The sequence below is a fragment of the Oryza sativa genome, chromosome 4 (genome assembly GCF_034140825.1).
Source record: "Oryza sativa Japonica Group chromosome 4, ASM3414082v1".
In the NCBI taxonomy this organism is placed as follows: Eukaryota; Viridiplantae; Streptophyta; class Magnoliopsida; order Poales; family Poaceae; genus Oryza; species Oryza sativa.
Window position 1 is genome coordinate 27,927,095 of NC_089038.1, and position 14,122 is coordinate 27,941,216.

The 14,122-nt window shown below is 45.0% G+C and overlaps 3 protein-coding genes across 3 annotated transcripts; 2 read left to right on the top strand and 1 right to left on the bottom strand.

Annotated features, from left to right (window-relative positions):
• Window positions 1-1,298: 1,298 nt before the first annotated feature.
• On the top strand, window positions 1,299-4,039 carry LOC4336574 (nudix hydrolase 8). The gene is made up of 9 exons (XM_015778088.2): window positions 1,299-1,573; window positions 1,656-1,966; window positions 2,151-2,216; window positions 2,411-2,551; window positions 2,642-2,719; window positions 2,795-2,845; window positions 2,936-2,970; window positions 3,089-3,197; window positions 3,342-4,039. The coding sequence occupies exons 1-9, from the start codon at window positions 1,465-1,467 to the stop codon at window positions 3,546-3,548; spliced, it is 1,107 nt and encodes a 368-aa protein (XP_015633574.1). The 5' UTR covers window positions 1,299-1,464; the 3' UTR covers window positions 3,549-4,039.
• Window positions 4,040-4,616: 577 nt separating this feature from the next.
• LOC4336575 (deSI-like protein At4g17486) lies at window positions 4,617-7,730 on the top strand. The gene is made up of 4 exons (XM_015778217.3): window positions 4,617-4,925; window positions 5,868-6,155; window positions 6,246-6,326; window positions 7,196-7,730. The coding sequence occupies exons 1-4, from the start codon at window positions 4,790-4,792 to the stop codon at window positions 7,312-7,314; spliced, it is 624 nt and encodes a 207-aa protein (XP_015633703.1). The 5' UTR covers window positions 4,617-4,789; the 3' UTR covers window positions 7,315-7,730.
• LOC4336576 (disease resistance protein RPM1) lies at window positions 7,585-12,409 on the bottom strand. Its single transcript, XM_015778648.3, has one exon. The coding sequence runs from the start codon at window positions 12,365-12,367 to the stop codon at window positions 9,512-9,514; it is 2,856 nt and encodes a 951-aa protein (XP_015634134.1). The 5' UTR covers window positions 12,368-12,409; the 3' UTR covers window positions 7,585-9,511.
• Between the last annotated feature and the right edge of the window lie 1,713 nt (window positions 12,410-14,122).

The window sequence follows — 14,122 nt, forward strand, 5'->3', positions numbered from 1 at the left end:
GCTCGCGCGACGCGTCTCACGGCCGGCTGCTCCTCCGTTCCGGAGGCGCTCGCCCCGTTCCCACGTGTTGCCCGTGTCAGGCGGAGCCCGTCGCTAGTCGCTACTAGCTTCTCTGGAACAGTCCGGTTCCGTACCTTTCGCGTGGCCCGCAGACCACGCCGCACCACCTGTTTCCACGTAATCCGCCCAAAAAAACCACCGGATCAGACTCGATATCCCCCCTCCCTGCCATACCCGCGCACGGCGCCATCATTCACGTGCAGTTAACAAACTCGCAGTAACTCTGTTTGAAACGTGGGGGAGAAAAGAAAATTCTCCTGTAGAATATCACACACACCGTTATGCAAAGGAAAGGAAAAATCTTCCTGTCGCTAACACAGTTGCATTCCAGGGGTCCAGGGAGGTGGCCATCACCACCGTCACTACATCACATCTATTATACCAGTTTAGGCAGCAATCCTACGCGGAGCACAATCACTCGGCGCGTAAAGTTGGGAGCAAGAAGAGTACCGGATCGACCTAATTCGCGCCCACTGAATTAATCAATCAGTAAAGCTGCCACCGTGCCACCACACACCAGGGTGATCAGTCATCACGCTGTGCGTAACTGCGTTAGTTGTTGCGTCCCGCCTTGTCCGTCCTTGTCACCCACCACCGGCCAGCCCTGACAAGCATCGTGTTGATAGCCACATGCGTTTGGATTTAGCAAATTATACCAGCTTTGGTGTTCAGGATAAGCCCCGCTTGTTTGCAACGCCGATACTGTACTCCTGCACGCTGTCAAGTTACCATTTCTTTGGTCTTTTCCTCTAGCAGCAGCAGTTCATGCCTTTGTCAGGCGTTGTTTCCACGTCGAGGCGTTTGTGTCCTATGCAGGGCAAGTAACTAAGTACTCCCTCCGTTCCATAATAGATGACATTTTTGACTTTTTATTTGTAACGTTTGATCATTCGTTTTATTTAAAAAACTAGTGCAAATATAAAAAAAGATAAGTCATATGTAAAGTAATTTTGATAATAAAGCAAATGACAAACAAAATAAATAATAATTCTAAAATTTTTTAAATAAGACGAATAATCAAACATTGACAAACAAAAACTTAAAAAGACAAGTAATATGGGATGGGATGGAGGTAGTATCTCTAGTAATCTGAGCCGGTTCCGCGGGATCTTTGCCCGCTCCGCGAGCGCGCGAGTACGCGACAACCCCCACGCATTTGGCGTGTCCCCTTATCCTCGTGAGCGTGACGTGCCCTCGTCGACGCGATTTTTATAAGCATCTTGTGGAGCTCAGCGATCAGCCACTGCCGCATCGCAAGCTGGAGCAGCGAGCACCGTAGCAGCAGCAGCAGCAGCCTCCTGGTACACACTGCACTACACAGCGCAGCAGCTAGCGATAGTGTATCGCACTTACTGGATACGCAGTCGAGCATCTCCAGCAGCAGCAGCAGCGGAGTGATCAGCGATGGAGAGCAGCTTGGTCGACACAGCCGCCGCCACTCTCTGCCTGGCGGCGGCCGTCGGCGGGCGGCGCCGCGCCGGCAGCTTCTTGAACTGCTCGTGCTCCTCCAAAGGTATGTACATCTACCGTTTCCATCGTGCATTCGTCGGGCGATCTGGATATCTGATGGAGTTTGTGGTTTTTCGGTTGAGCAGAGTACAGGGTGAGCGCATCCTACTCCATTGGGCGGATGCTGAGCGGGGTGAGGTCGGCGGCGCGCAAGAAGCTGTTCAGGAGCGAGCCGGCCGACCTGCTGGGGATCAGCTGGTCGCCGGACTCGCCGCCGTCGAACGGCACCGACGGCGGCCACCACCACCATTGGTGGACGGCTCTCGAGAACAACTTCGTCCTCGAGTCCTCCGAGGACGAGTACGGCGGGGTCGTCGTGGACGCCGACAGGCTGCCGTCCGACAAGGCCGCCTTCGCGCGCTCGCTCGCGGCGTCACTCTCCTACTGGAAGTCCGTGGTACGTACGGGCGGCCAACATCTTGATCTCTCGGATCGAATAGAACAGATGTTGAGTTCAGTTCCTCATCAGTTCATTTCAATGTGGATACATGATGGTGGAAAGTGTTTTACAGCGGCAGAGCATACATCACCGATCACCCTCTTACTGTAGTTCACCCGTCTTATGATTTTTGATGTTTCAGGGAAAGAAAGGGGTTTGGCTAAAGTTACCAGTGGATCGCTCAGAGTTTGTTCCTATAGCAGTGAAGGTATTGTTCTTTTTCCCGTTGTGAATTCAGAATACCTGAAGCTCACCTGTAGCGTTGAATCTGAAAGATAAAATAAAAAATAAAAGAAAAAGAAAGGTGGGGGTTTTAGTCAGATATGCAATGGTGATTTTGACATTGGAATTTGGAAAGTAAGTCAGGAGATTGCTGATGGTGTTGCTTAACTCTGTCTGCAGGAAGGTTTCAAGTACCACCATGCCGAGGAAGCATATGTGATGCTGACATACTGGATTCCTCATGAAGAGCCATGTATGCTCCCTGCAAATGCATCTCACCAGGTTGGAGTTGGGGGGTTTGTGATCAACGATCAAATGGAGGTCGGTTTCATCTGGTTTGCTGTTGTTTTCATTGGAACAGTTTAACTGAAAGAGTTTGTGCGTCTGACTGTATTCTCAACAATTGAATAGGTCCTAGTGGTGCAAGAAAAGTACTGTGGTTCATCTTTGGATGGTGCTTGGAAACTCCCCACAGGGTTCATTCTTGCGGTAAGAACATATGTAATGGTACTAATATATACATATGATGTGTGTCGCTGTTACTAACGCAACGCTTGCTTGCAGTCGGAGGAAATATTTACAGGAGCTACTAGAGAAGTCAAGGAAGAAACTGGGGTAAGAAATGGAACGCTTTGCTATTCAGTTCTCTCCTCATTACGATCAATTCTCAGTTCTCAAAGTACTGTGGTGTTATCAACTATGCAGGTTGACACTGAATTTGTGGACGTTGTTGCTTTTAGGTAATTATCTTCCTCATGGCAGCATGTAATCCTATTGATTAGCTCTGTTGAAACTGTTCCCCCCTTAATCTGAAACTCTGAATTTTCTCTCACCAATTTTCATCTTTTACAATGATAGGCATGCACACAACGTGGCATTTCAGAAGTCCGACCTGTTCTTCATCTGCATGCTAAGGCCTACATCAAACAATATCAAAATCGACGAAACAGAGATTCAGGCAGCGAAGGTACAACATCTTTTGAACTTGCTGAAACGTTTTCACGAATCACGACATGATGTTCAGAGTGCACATGCTGGAAGCCTGGAACAACAAATCTTTCTGGAAAAAAAAGTCTGAAACATCCCTTGTGCCCTTGGTCTCTTTTTTCAGTGGATGCCGCTGGAGGAGTTCGTCAAGCAGCCGTTCATCCAGGGGGACCACATGTTCCAGAAGATCATGGACATCTGCATCCAGAGGCTCAGGAAGTGCTACTGCGGCCTGACCGCGCACAACGTCATCTCCAGGTTCGACGGCAGGAGGTCGACGCTGTACTACAACGTTTCTGAACCTGAGGATGTGAACTGCAATGCTTCTTGACAACGGATCGCCCAACCTTCCGTCAGGTTCGCGTTGTGATCTAGCATTAGGCTCTGTGCAATGCAGTGCAGAGTCTCGAGTACAGCGACCTGGGTAACTGCTTGTGAAGCAGAAATCCTCTGTAAATATGAAAAGAAGATAGGATTTATGGCAGGTCGGGTAGCTCTGACCGGCTGTTGCAGTTTCACGTAGATTGCAGCTGAACTGAAGAAGATCTTGAAGACTTTTCAGAAAATTTCGTTTCTGTGTATGCGCTCACGCTAAGCAGCTGCTTAATGTGTATCTAGTGTTGCTATGGCGAAAGCAAAGGACACGTACACACCAAGAACCAGGACACTAGTAGGATGTGATTGCGCTCCGAGTTCTGCACTTACGCGAACAGTGTGCCAAAATTTAGGTACTTGCAACATTGCAAGTATCAAATGTGTATGCAACCCCTTCTTTGCGCGTGCAAAGTATAATTGAAGAACCTCCTGAATGTCTCATCACTATTCTGTAAGTGTGATTTTGCAGCCATACATGACACAACACATTCGAGTCTTCGACGCCTTGTCTGCTGTATTAATCAGTTTTCTCCATTTGGAAATGAAAGACGGGTTGAATGATTTTGGGACAATTTTAATCGAATCTCTTAATCTTGCATCAAACTGACATGATCCGATCAACATGATATATAGGCTAGCCCATCAACATCGAGATTAGAGATGTGATTGCTGTGGGGGTAGTGGAGAATGCAGGAACTGCCGCCGTTTCTCTCGTCGTTGACCGGAGAAATCGTCGTCTCTCTCTGTCACCGGGGCCCGCGGGGTCAGGTTTGTGACGCCCCACTAAAATTCATCAACCTACTCAAAAGATACAGCTTTCGCCATCCCCTAAATACAAGGTGGGAGTTTTCCCACCAACCACAAAACTCTAAATATCAATGACATGTGGGACCCACGCACTGGTAGGTCCCAGCAAACAGTGAGCCAAAAAGCAACAGGTAACTGGGGCCACCGAAGGCTAACAAGAGTGCTAGTACTAAACGTTCCCTTTGATAACCTCGAAACCTTTCCCTTCTCTACCTTCAACCAAAATCAAATTGAAACGGAAGAAATTGGAATCCCTCTTCTGTACCCTACTCTCTCGCTCCCTTCCGATTTCCTCGAGCGCTAATCTGGCAGCGAATAGCAGCGAATGCTGCGGCCGTAGCGAGATCTGTAGCAACCAGTGCGCCTTCGCCGTCGGCGGCGGCTGCGGGCATGGCGGTCCAGAACGGCGGCGGCGATGGCAGCGGCAGCGGCGCGGCGTCGGTGGTCGTCAACGTGTACGACCTGACGCCCATGAACAATTACCTCTACTGGTTCGGCCTCGGCATATTCCACTCCGGAATCGAAGGTTTGCTTTGAGCTCTCTCTTCGGTGCTACTGTTTTTTCTCTTCCCTTTCTTGGTTGATGCGGTGAATCAGTGATGCAAGTGTCTTACAGATTCGTATATATGCTTCTTCTGAAAATCTGTAGGCTTCTTTTGCCAATTTTGGTGATTTTTAAAAGAGAGAAAAAGAAAGTAATTCGATAGAAGAGGAGAGAGCTTTTTGGGCGAGGTTTTGATTGCCTTCCTACGGGTGTGATCCAAACTTGTGGTGGGGTTTAGCAAACCAAGCAAATATAAAAACATGGAATGTTTCTAGGGCAAGAGTTGAGAGTATGCTCAATTCACTCATAAATCATGCAATAATAGGGGAAACGTATGATGAAAAGAATTTAAAGTTCTAACTTCTAAGCAAACTTGGGTTTAGCTCCACCTACCTTACATTTGCACTTATACATTTTAAAAAAAATCTTCAAGACCCATACATATAGGGCATGCTGCAATAGGTGCGATATACACAAAAAGAAAAGGTAAAATGTCAACATATGCAGTGACACATATCTGGACCCGAAGTATGAGTGTAGTTTGCTTCGATTTGCAAAATTGAAAAGGAAGTAGAATTGAGATTTGTTTGCATTGCTGTTCTGAGTGTGACATTAGTGGTTATGCCCTAGTGCCATGTTAGCGAGAAAAAAGTACTGGTGGAGTTTGGTACGCTAAGTATTAACCATTAAAAGCTGATTGAAAATGATCTGCTCATGCTTCATTGTACAATTCATGGATTCGGGCTTTTAGTTTGTTCATATGCCTAAATTGAAATTGTATATCAGCATTATTTGCTTGCACCTGTATGGCTGTACCTATTTTTCACCTTTTTCTCAGCCTGCTGTTGGTGGCTTCCTGTACTGTGCTAACTGATTCGATGAGCTTAATTCAAGTGCTATTTCGCTGTTAATTCTAATGAACAGTCCATGGCGTGGAGTATGGATTTGGAGCACATGAGTTCCCAACGAGTGGGGTGTTTGAGGTGGAACCAAAGAACTGCCCTGGCTTCGTCTATAGAAGGTCTGTTCGGATGGGCACAACTGGGATGTCCAGGGCAGAGTTCCGCTCGTTCATTGAAAAACTCACTGGGAAGTACAATGGTAATTCATATCACTTGATTTCAAAGAATTGCAACCATTTTACAGATGATGTGAGTAAGAACTTAACTGGAAAACCAATCCCTGGATGGGTGAATCGACTAGCAAGAGTGGGTCAGTATCAGTATTTCACTAGTTTTATGTATTTTTTTTCCTGGCATGCTTGACACCATGGTTACCTGATTTATTTGTGAAAATTCTTAGGTTCCTTTTTCAACTACCTTCTGCCAAAAAGCATCCAAGTTTCTGCAGTTAGACACGTCCCAACACATCCTGCATTTTCTGGTGAGTTTCTTCCTGGCCCTGTATTTTACTTGTGATTTACTTAGTTAGCTAGTTTGTATTGATGTATTATCCTCTGTAGTTGCACTTAGTTGCTAGGTAGTAGGTACTGCTTGTTCTGTACTAGTTCACATTCTAGATGGCAATTATTTATACTTTGAAATGTTAAATGGCCATATGCGTGTTGTTTTCTATGATAATGAGTGTTATGTTAGGTGTGTGTTTCCAATGATGTGCCCCTACCATATCTTTTACTAAAAAACAACCATAGAACCATTTGGTCATGTGCAAAATCTATCCAAAAAATCTAATATGCTATGTGTTACACTTATTTTCTCCGTTTGACTTAGGTGGCACTTTCTTTTGATCAGAAAGTTAGGTTATTCTTTGATCTTCTTGATATATCAGTTTTAGTTATATGGAGCTAATGTGTGCTTCGTATCAGCTCTGGCAAAAGAGCGATTACTGATAGTGTCTGCTCATTTGCTTCCTTTTTGTGAATATGCAAAATATTTGAATGTAATTGTACTTCTATGTCATTGTGAAAATCTTTGCTTCTACGAAAATGATTACAAACTGTTGGATGGCTGCTCCAGCCAGATGCCAAATCTTTGCTTCTTCAGCAATATCCATGGCCACCTCTCTCTAGGTTCCTCTGTTTCAAAGCCGAGGCAACAGCATGAAGAATTCTTGCTTCTACGAATTGTGTTGCTTTAGCTCACTTTCTTGAGTAACTGGCCTCTTTAGGTAGTTCCAGATTTGCAAGGAATGACATGATTTCTTGATACCTTCACTTTGTTCTGTTTTCTAGCTGTTATTCGCATTAGTGACATTCAGCTATTTAATCTTTCCCTCTTCAAATGCACTCGCAGATGATGATATGGATTCAAGATCTTGTTCTATTAGTGGGGACAGTGATGTGGATGAGCTGGACCAACACCTGCTGTCAGCAACAACCATCGAGCTTCATTCTATAGAACACCAAAGCTAGCCAAAAATGATATCTGACATCGGCAAACTTTTGTGTTCCGTGGCAGCGACAGTTGAAGACTTCAATTCCTGTATCTAGCATCGAAGCGCTTCTCTCGTGCTCCACTACTGCAATGTGCAAAGTCCTGGCAAATGTTGCCACCTTTCCTGGCAGTGTTGCTAGCAGAGACGGAACTGACACTGAGCCGTCGATCCTGAATCCATATAGCGCATGCTAATATGGAAATCATACCTGCGATATAGGGCAATGCTGAGGCGGCCACAGCATATGTTGTAACACAAACTAGTGCCGTATAGCCTTAAGACAGTGATCTAAGTTAGTAACATCACACGAAATTGATTCTTTGTGTTATATTTTTTTTGGAATTGGCAATTATATTGTGTCCAGTTATATAATTATAAAGTGTTTCTACTCTACAGTATCCACGTTTTACAACATTTTCAGGTCATCAAGGAGAGCTTGGGCTGCTCGGCAACTTCCTCTTGCGTGTAGCTTGAACTGGACGCAGAAGACGATGATTTCCAACTCACCGCATGATTGTCAGGACCCGAAATGAATTCCAACAGAAATGGAGTAGATACGATGGATTTGGGGAAGAATTTGTGGTCGCCGCAAGCCACAAGGCTCAGTTTTCTTACCCATTTCACAGGCCAGGATGACTTACAACCTGATTAGTGTTAATCACTCGATATCAGCTTAAGGACCGCTAATCCCCGCCAAAACTCAACACGACAACGCTTAAACTTAAACAGTGTTTACTAGGGCTCCTGGGCCGTTCTATCTTCCTTACTTCAGCGCTGTCGCAATCTCAGCCTTCGAGTGCAGTCGGCAATCTGGGACTCGTGTCGCCGTGTTCAGCCGGAAGAAACAGAAGCCTGAAAACTCTAAAGAAACATAACTTTTGAACTCCAAACTAAAGCCTGAAAACTCTGAAGAAACATAACCCTGAAGTCCTGACCTCCAAGCACTGAACTTTCTAAAACTAAGGCTGTGTTTAATTCAGCGCAAAGTTTGGATTTTGGTTGAAATTGAAGATGATGTGACTGAAAAGTTGTGTGTGTACGACATGTTGATGTGATGGAAAATGACTGAAGTTTGGATCCAAACTTTGGATCTAAACACAGGCTGTTTTAGAACACAGGCTGTTTGGATCTAAACTCTGAAAACTCTGGACTCCAAACTGAAGCCTGAAAACTCTGAATAAACAGAACCCTAAACTCCAAACACTGAACTTTCTGAAACTGAACCCTGGAAACTCTGAAGAAACAGAACTCTGAACTCCCAACCGAAGCCTGAAAATTCTGAAGAAACATAACTCTGAACTTGAGGTCCTGACAATGATGGGTTATTCGTCCGTTACAATGAGACGCGGATCTCGGACTGGCAACCTAAAATAAAACAGATTGGGATTCGGTGACATTCCCACATGTCAGTGACTCAATGTCACCGAGAATGTCACGGGGGAATGTCACTAAATCTGCGTCCAAATAAAACTCGCTATACCCAGTTCGCATATGCATGCATTTATGACAGATTTTGATTCATAAGGATTCGGTGATGGTAGCACCATTTGTTTCAAAGGAATTGATCTTAGGGAAATACAAAGGAATATTTCCTTTCCTGTAGATTCTAGTGGGAAACAAAGGAAAATTTCCATCCACTCCAACATTTCCTTGAGTTGGATTTCTGTGTTTTTCAATCCTTTGTTCTATACATATATTCATATCCTATTTCTATGATTTTCCTATTCCTATATTTTTACAATCTTGTGCTCTGAACGAGCCCTTAGCCTATATCCGCATCCATATAGGGTTTACATTTGCGTGTAGAAAGTGCCACATAACCTATCATATATATTACTTACAAAAGATCTGTATTTATGATCCCCTATGGGAATGCATTTGAGAAAAATCGGTCCTGTCGATTCTTAACAATCTTATTTTTCTGCCCACAAAGAAATAAAAGAAAGCCATTGCAATTGCTAGAAATACAAAGGCTACTAAAGGCACGAAAATAGAGGGTAAATTAAAATCCATCATAGAATAGGTGTCTCCATTCAAATTTACTCACTGAACCACATCAGCTGCACCAAGCTCTACTCTTAAAAGGCTAAGACTGTTGACAACTGAAGGAGCCTGCCTTATGCTTATATAAACTGCCCGCAAGTCAGTGTTGGTCATATATGTAGAACACCTGATCATTCATTGTGTGTTCTACCTGCAGTAATTTCAGCTTGGGACTTTACATTATGCTGCTCTTTATCTATGAAGGGCCTACTTTCCAATAGTGATAGGTTGATATAAACTTTTTCCTCCAACAATTTCCCATTATTCCAACGGATGTTCTTGATTACTATTGTGTGCTCAGACTCATGATTATGTTCCTGTAATATCTCATTGTTCTGTATATTCTGTATTATCTCACTTGGCATTTCAAAAAGATCCATGGTTTCAAGATTTACCAGGTTCCTGATGTCTTGGGGTAGTTTATTTAGCTGAGCACATCGGCCAAGCATCAACACATGTAGATCTACAAGACTCCCCTTCTGAAACTCCAGGTGAGAAAGGTTAGGCAAGTCGTGCAAAGTTAGTTTCTTAAGGGCTGGAAAATAACCATTTGCAAAGGTCAAACTCTTCCCACTGTATGCATTGACAAGGCTAAGATGCAACAACCGGGGAAGCGATGAGAGCAATCCAAGTGAATCTTCCATGAGGTTAGATGAATGCAATCGCAACTGCATGAGGTTATTAAGGGAGCCAAACCAAGAAGGTAACTTACCTCTTACTAACATCCCCGCTAAGGCAAGTTTTTGTAGCTTTATTGGTGGAGGATAGAATGGTTCCAGGTCTAATTTTACATTAGCATCCTGACTGATAATTCCCAAGCGCAGTAGGCAAGTCATTTTGGAGATGGACGAGGGCAAATGAATAAGATTGCTCTCATGCACACCACATAGCTCTAGGCTCCTCATGTGCTTTAAGCTTCCTAAGGATCTAACCATCTTCTCATCAGCTTCAATGTATTTAAGAGTCTGCAGGCAGGTCAGATTTTTCAGCCCATCAGGAAGCGCAATTGCCGTACCAGGGCCTGGATAGGTGAAATCTGCAGATCGGCGTCTATACAAAACCAAGTGGCGCAGGTTCTTGAGCTTTGTTATGCTTTGTGGTAATCTCTGTACCATGGACCACTTAGCATCTAAAGTTTGTAAGTTATGTAATTGTCCCAACTCCTCTGGAAGCTCACCGATGAGAGTGGAACGGATGCCAAGATACCGCAAATTAAGAAGACTGGCCACCGCACTAGGCAGTTTAGCTGTTGGAGTGAACCATAAGTTCAACACAGTCAATAACCTAAAGCTAGAGAAGAGTGAGGCGTCCAAATCTGCCTTAAATGCATGGAAGGAGCGAAGCGAGTTCATTTTGGGAGCTGACAAACGATCACTTCTGCATCGGTCAAATACAAGATGACGGGCTTTTTTGCTTGACTTCAATGTTACAGTGCATTTAGAGAACACAAAGAATCTTTCCTTTGTTGATCTGTGCACTATCATTTCCCTGATCAGGTCATGAATGCAACAGCGCTTTGCACGTCCAAACTCATTCTGGACAGCAGCCTGCAACAGGGAACGTTGCACTAACTGGTTAAGGTAATCATCCGCAACCTCCTCCATTGTGCCCTGTCCCTTTTCCTTGATTAAACCTTCTGCAATCCATGCTCTGATTAGAATCTTCCTCTTTATCATAAAATCCTCAGGGTATATACTGCAATACAGAAAACATTTCTTCAAGTGGTAAGGCAGATCATCGAAGCTCAGATTCAGTATGCTTGACACCTGCCCAATTCCATGATCACTGCTTTCATACCACACAAGGCTGTCATATACACTTTTCCAGGCAAACTCTGTTCTATCCTTCAAAACAAGCAGATTACCAACAGAAACAATTGCCAATGGCAGGCCACAGCATCTGTCCAGAATCTTTGAAGCCCAATGCCTCAGATAATATGGGCATTCTCGGTCTGCATCTTCCCTGAACGTGGTGTTGCAAAACAAAGACCATGCTTCCTGCTCAGAAAGTGGCTCCAGTCTGATGATCCTATTCGATGATGCCAGAGAAGCAATGTCCTGACTGCGTGTAGTGATGATTATCCGGCTCTTGGTTCCATCGTCAACAAAAGCATGACGGATCTCATACCACGCATGGGCATCCCAGACATCATCCAGCAAAAGCAAGTACCTCTTCTTGGCGAGATGCCCACGCAAAGCCTCAACCAGCGAGCGGTAGTCCATATTGTCCACGTCCCACGGCACGCAGCCGCGGTTATCCCGATGAAATTCCTTGGCAATTCTTCTAAGGAGGTCGTCTGTTGTGAAGCTCTTGGAGACAGCCACCCACGCAGCGCAATCAAAGTGGCAGGTTGCAGCGACTTTCTTGTACACGTTTGTGACAAGAGTTGTCTTGCCAACGCCGCCCATGCCGCAGACTGCGATCAGCAGCTGCCGGGGGTCAGTATCCCCAGTCAGCCATTTCATCAGTAACCTTTCGTGCATCGCAAAACCAACGATCTCACCCTCCTCTACGAAGTGCGACGCCTCTGCTATCTTCCGACCGATCATCGCCGCAGACAAGCCACCAGCGCCACCCGAGCTCGAGGCGGAGACCTCCGCCGGCCGGATTCCTAGCTGCTCCTTCGCGGCCGAGAGCTCGCGGAGCCTCTCCCGCGCCCTCCACAGGCGCCTGGAGAGCGCGAACCAGGCGCCCAAGTTAGCGCCATGGCGGAAGAAGCCGTGGCCGGAGAGGAAGGCGTACTCGTCCGCGGCGTCCTCCAGGTCGAAGGCGACGTCGCGCACCTGGTCAACCCAGGCGTCGGCGAGCGGGTCGCTGCCGTGGAGGGAGTCGACGAAGCGGAGGAAGGCGCGGAGGAGCTCCAGGTCTCGCGCCGCCGCTTCGATGCCCGAGCGAACCCCGGCGAGAGAGGAGAGCCTGACGGCCGCGGGTCCGGACAGCGCGGCGGCGACCTTCGCCGAGAGTGTCACGGCGATCATCTCCGCCATGGCTTCTGTTGCCTGTGCGAAAGCGAAACTGGAGCTTTGACTAGTTGGGCAGCTTCTGGTTTCTCTCTGGTATACGGAAGCGAACTGTCAGCGCAGTCTGCACAGAAACCGTCAGCGCAGTCTGTTCACAAAAAGTCCAACGAGTCAACCGTTTTGGAGCTGTCCGCATCATCACTGTGTCAAGGCGTCAACCGGATTAGAGCAAGGATAATATATAGGTCACTTATTACTATTAGCTTGTCTTAAAACCAACATATATAATACATTAACTATAAATTTAGCTATAATTTTCTTTTCCTCTCTTTATCTCTCTCTTTATTTATTGCATAAGAGCTAACCCCTTTGATTTTTTTCTACCTCTCTTCTCCACATAAGCTTATAATAGGCTTATAACTCATTATTATATTTGCTCTTAGCTCGCTCGTTTGACATGGCCGGATGGGTGCGAAAGGGAGGGGAATAAGCTGGACGCGCCAGCAACAAAAAAAAAATCGAGCATCCGATTTTTTTCACTAAATGAATAGATAAAAAATATTTCAATCTTTTAATAAGCTAAAACACAACCAAATCATCTCATGAAATATTTTGCTACAATGTATAAAACAATGATTTTAAAAAAAACGAGCTTTGTTTTACCCTACATAAAAACAATATTTCAGCAAATAACGAAAGAATATTTCAATTCTTAAAAGAAAATAAAACACGGTCAGATTACTAGGTGAAATAATTTGGTACAACGTATGCATCAAACGATTTAAAGCCATTGCAACACTTAAAACTTATGTACATCAACAAACCACGTATCCATCAAGATGAAAATATTAAACAATATAAAAAATCCACTGCAACATTTGATCCATACGTAAGGAAACATCACGAGTATACTAGTTAAAACATTTAATGATGGAAAAAAATGAAACGGATCCCCCTTAATAAGACGTTTTCCGTTCCGTTATGTCGGGACGGTTCTTGCAACGCGCGTGCGTGGTGGGGTGCGCGAGGCGTGGGTGGTGCGGGGCGCCTTTTTTTTCTCCCCATCGGGTGCCCTATGGGGAGGATTTCCGGAATAAGTTAGACTCTCTTAATTAATGGTCAAATCTGATTCATATCACCGAATCACAATACCAGATATTTCGATCTTCTAACTATTAAAACCAGAGTAATTTGACTCCCTTAACGGTTTTGTAAGTCGGTTTAGCTAACGTGACGTATACGTGGCGATGTTGACCCATTCTTTGTCCCATGTGGTATTTTGAATGACAAATGTGTCCCATATATATTTTTAGTTCTAATGCTATATAAGCGTCACACGGGATGAAGGCAGGTTCAACACTGCCACATAGACGCCATATCAGCAAAACCGTCCTCTAAAGCCGTCAAGGGAGTCAAATCGCACAGGATTTTAATAGTTGGGGGTTCGAGATATCCCAGTATCGTGGTTCCGGGATATGAATTAAATTCGGTCACTAGTTAAGGGACTGTAGACCCCCGATTTTGGAAATCGGAAATCTTCTGTGTTTATACGTACCAATCCCTGGATTAGTAGTTGGTACATACATACATACATAGTTGGATCACAACATATCACGAATGAATTCAGGCTAAAAGAGTTAAATACTTACATTAGGGCCAGGTAGGCCAACAACTATCAGAGAACAACAGCGGAAGACAAAATATTATAAGGGCCCGGTTAACATGCCACAGACAGTCGACTGGGGAACGAGACCTAGAACAAGACCGCACTCCGATCATCTT

Coding starts and splice junctions, on each gene's coding strand:
- LOC4336574 (XM_015778088.2), top strand. CDS start 1,465: ATGGAGAGCAGCTTGGTCGACACAGCCGCCGCCACTCTCTGCCTGGCG. Junction 1,574..1,655: donor CTGCTCGTGCTCCTCCAAAG/GTATGTACATCT, acceptor TCGGTTGAGCAG/AGTACAGGGTGAGCGCATCC. Junction 2,720..2,794: donor CCACAGGGTTCATTCTTGCG/GTAAGAACATAT, acceptor GCTTGCTTGCAG/TCGGAGGAAATATTTACAGG.
- LOC4336576 (XM_015778648.3), bottom strand. CDS start 12,367: ATGGCGGAGATGATCGCCGTGACACTCTCGGCGAAGGTCGCCGCCGCG.
- LOC4336575 (XM_015778217.3), top strand. CDS start 4,790: ATGGCGGTCCAGAACGGCGGCGGCGATGGCAGCGGCAGCGGCGCGGCG. Junction 4,926..5,867: donor ATTCCACTCCGGAATCGAAG/GTTTGCTTTGAG, acceptor TCTAATGAACAG/TCCATGGCGTGGAGTATGGA. Junction 6,156..6,245: donor GAATCGACTAGCAAGAGTGG/GTCAGTATCAGT, acceptor GAAAATTCTTAG/GTTCCTTTTTCAACTACCTT.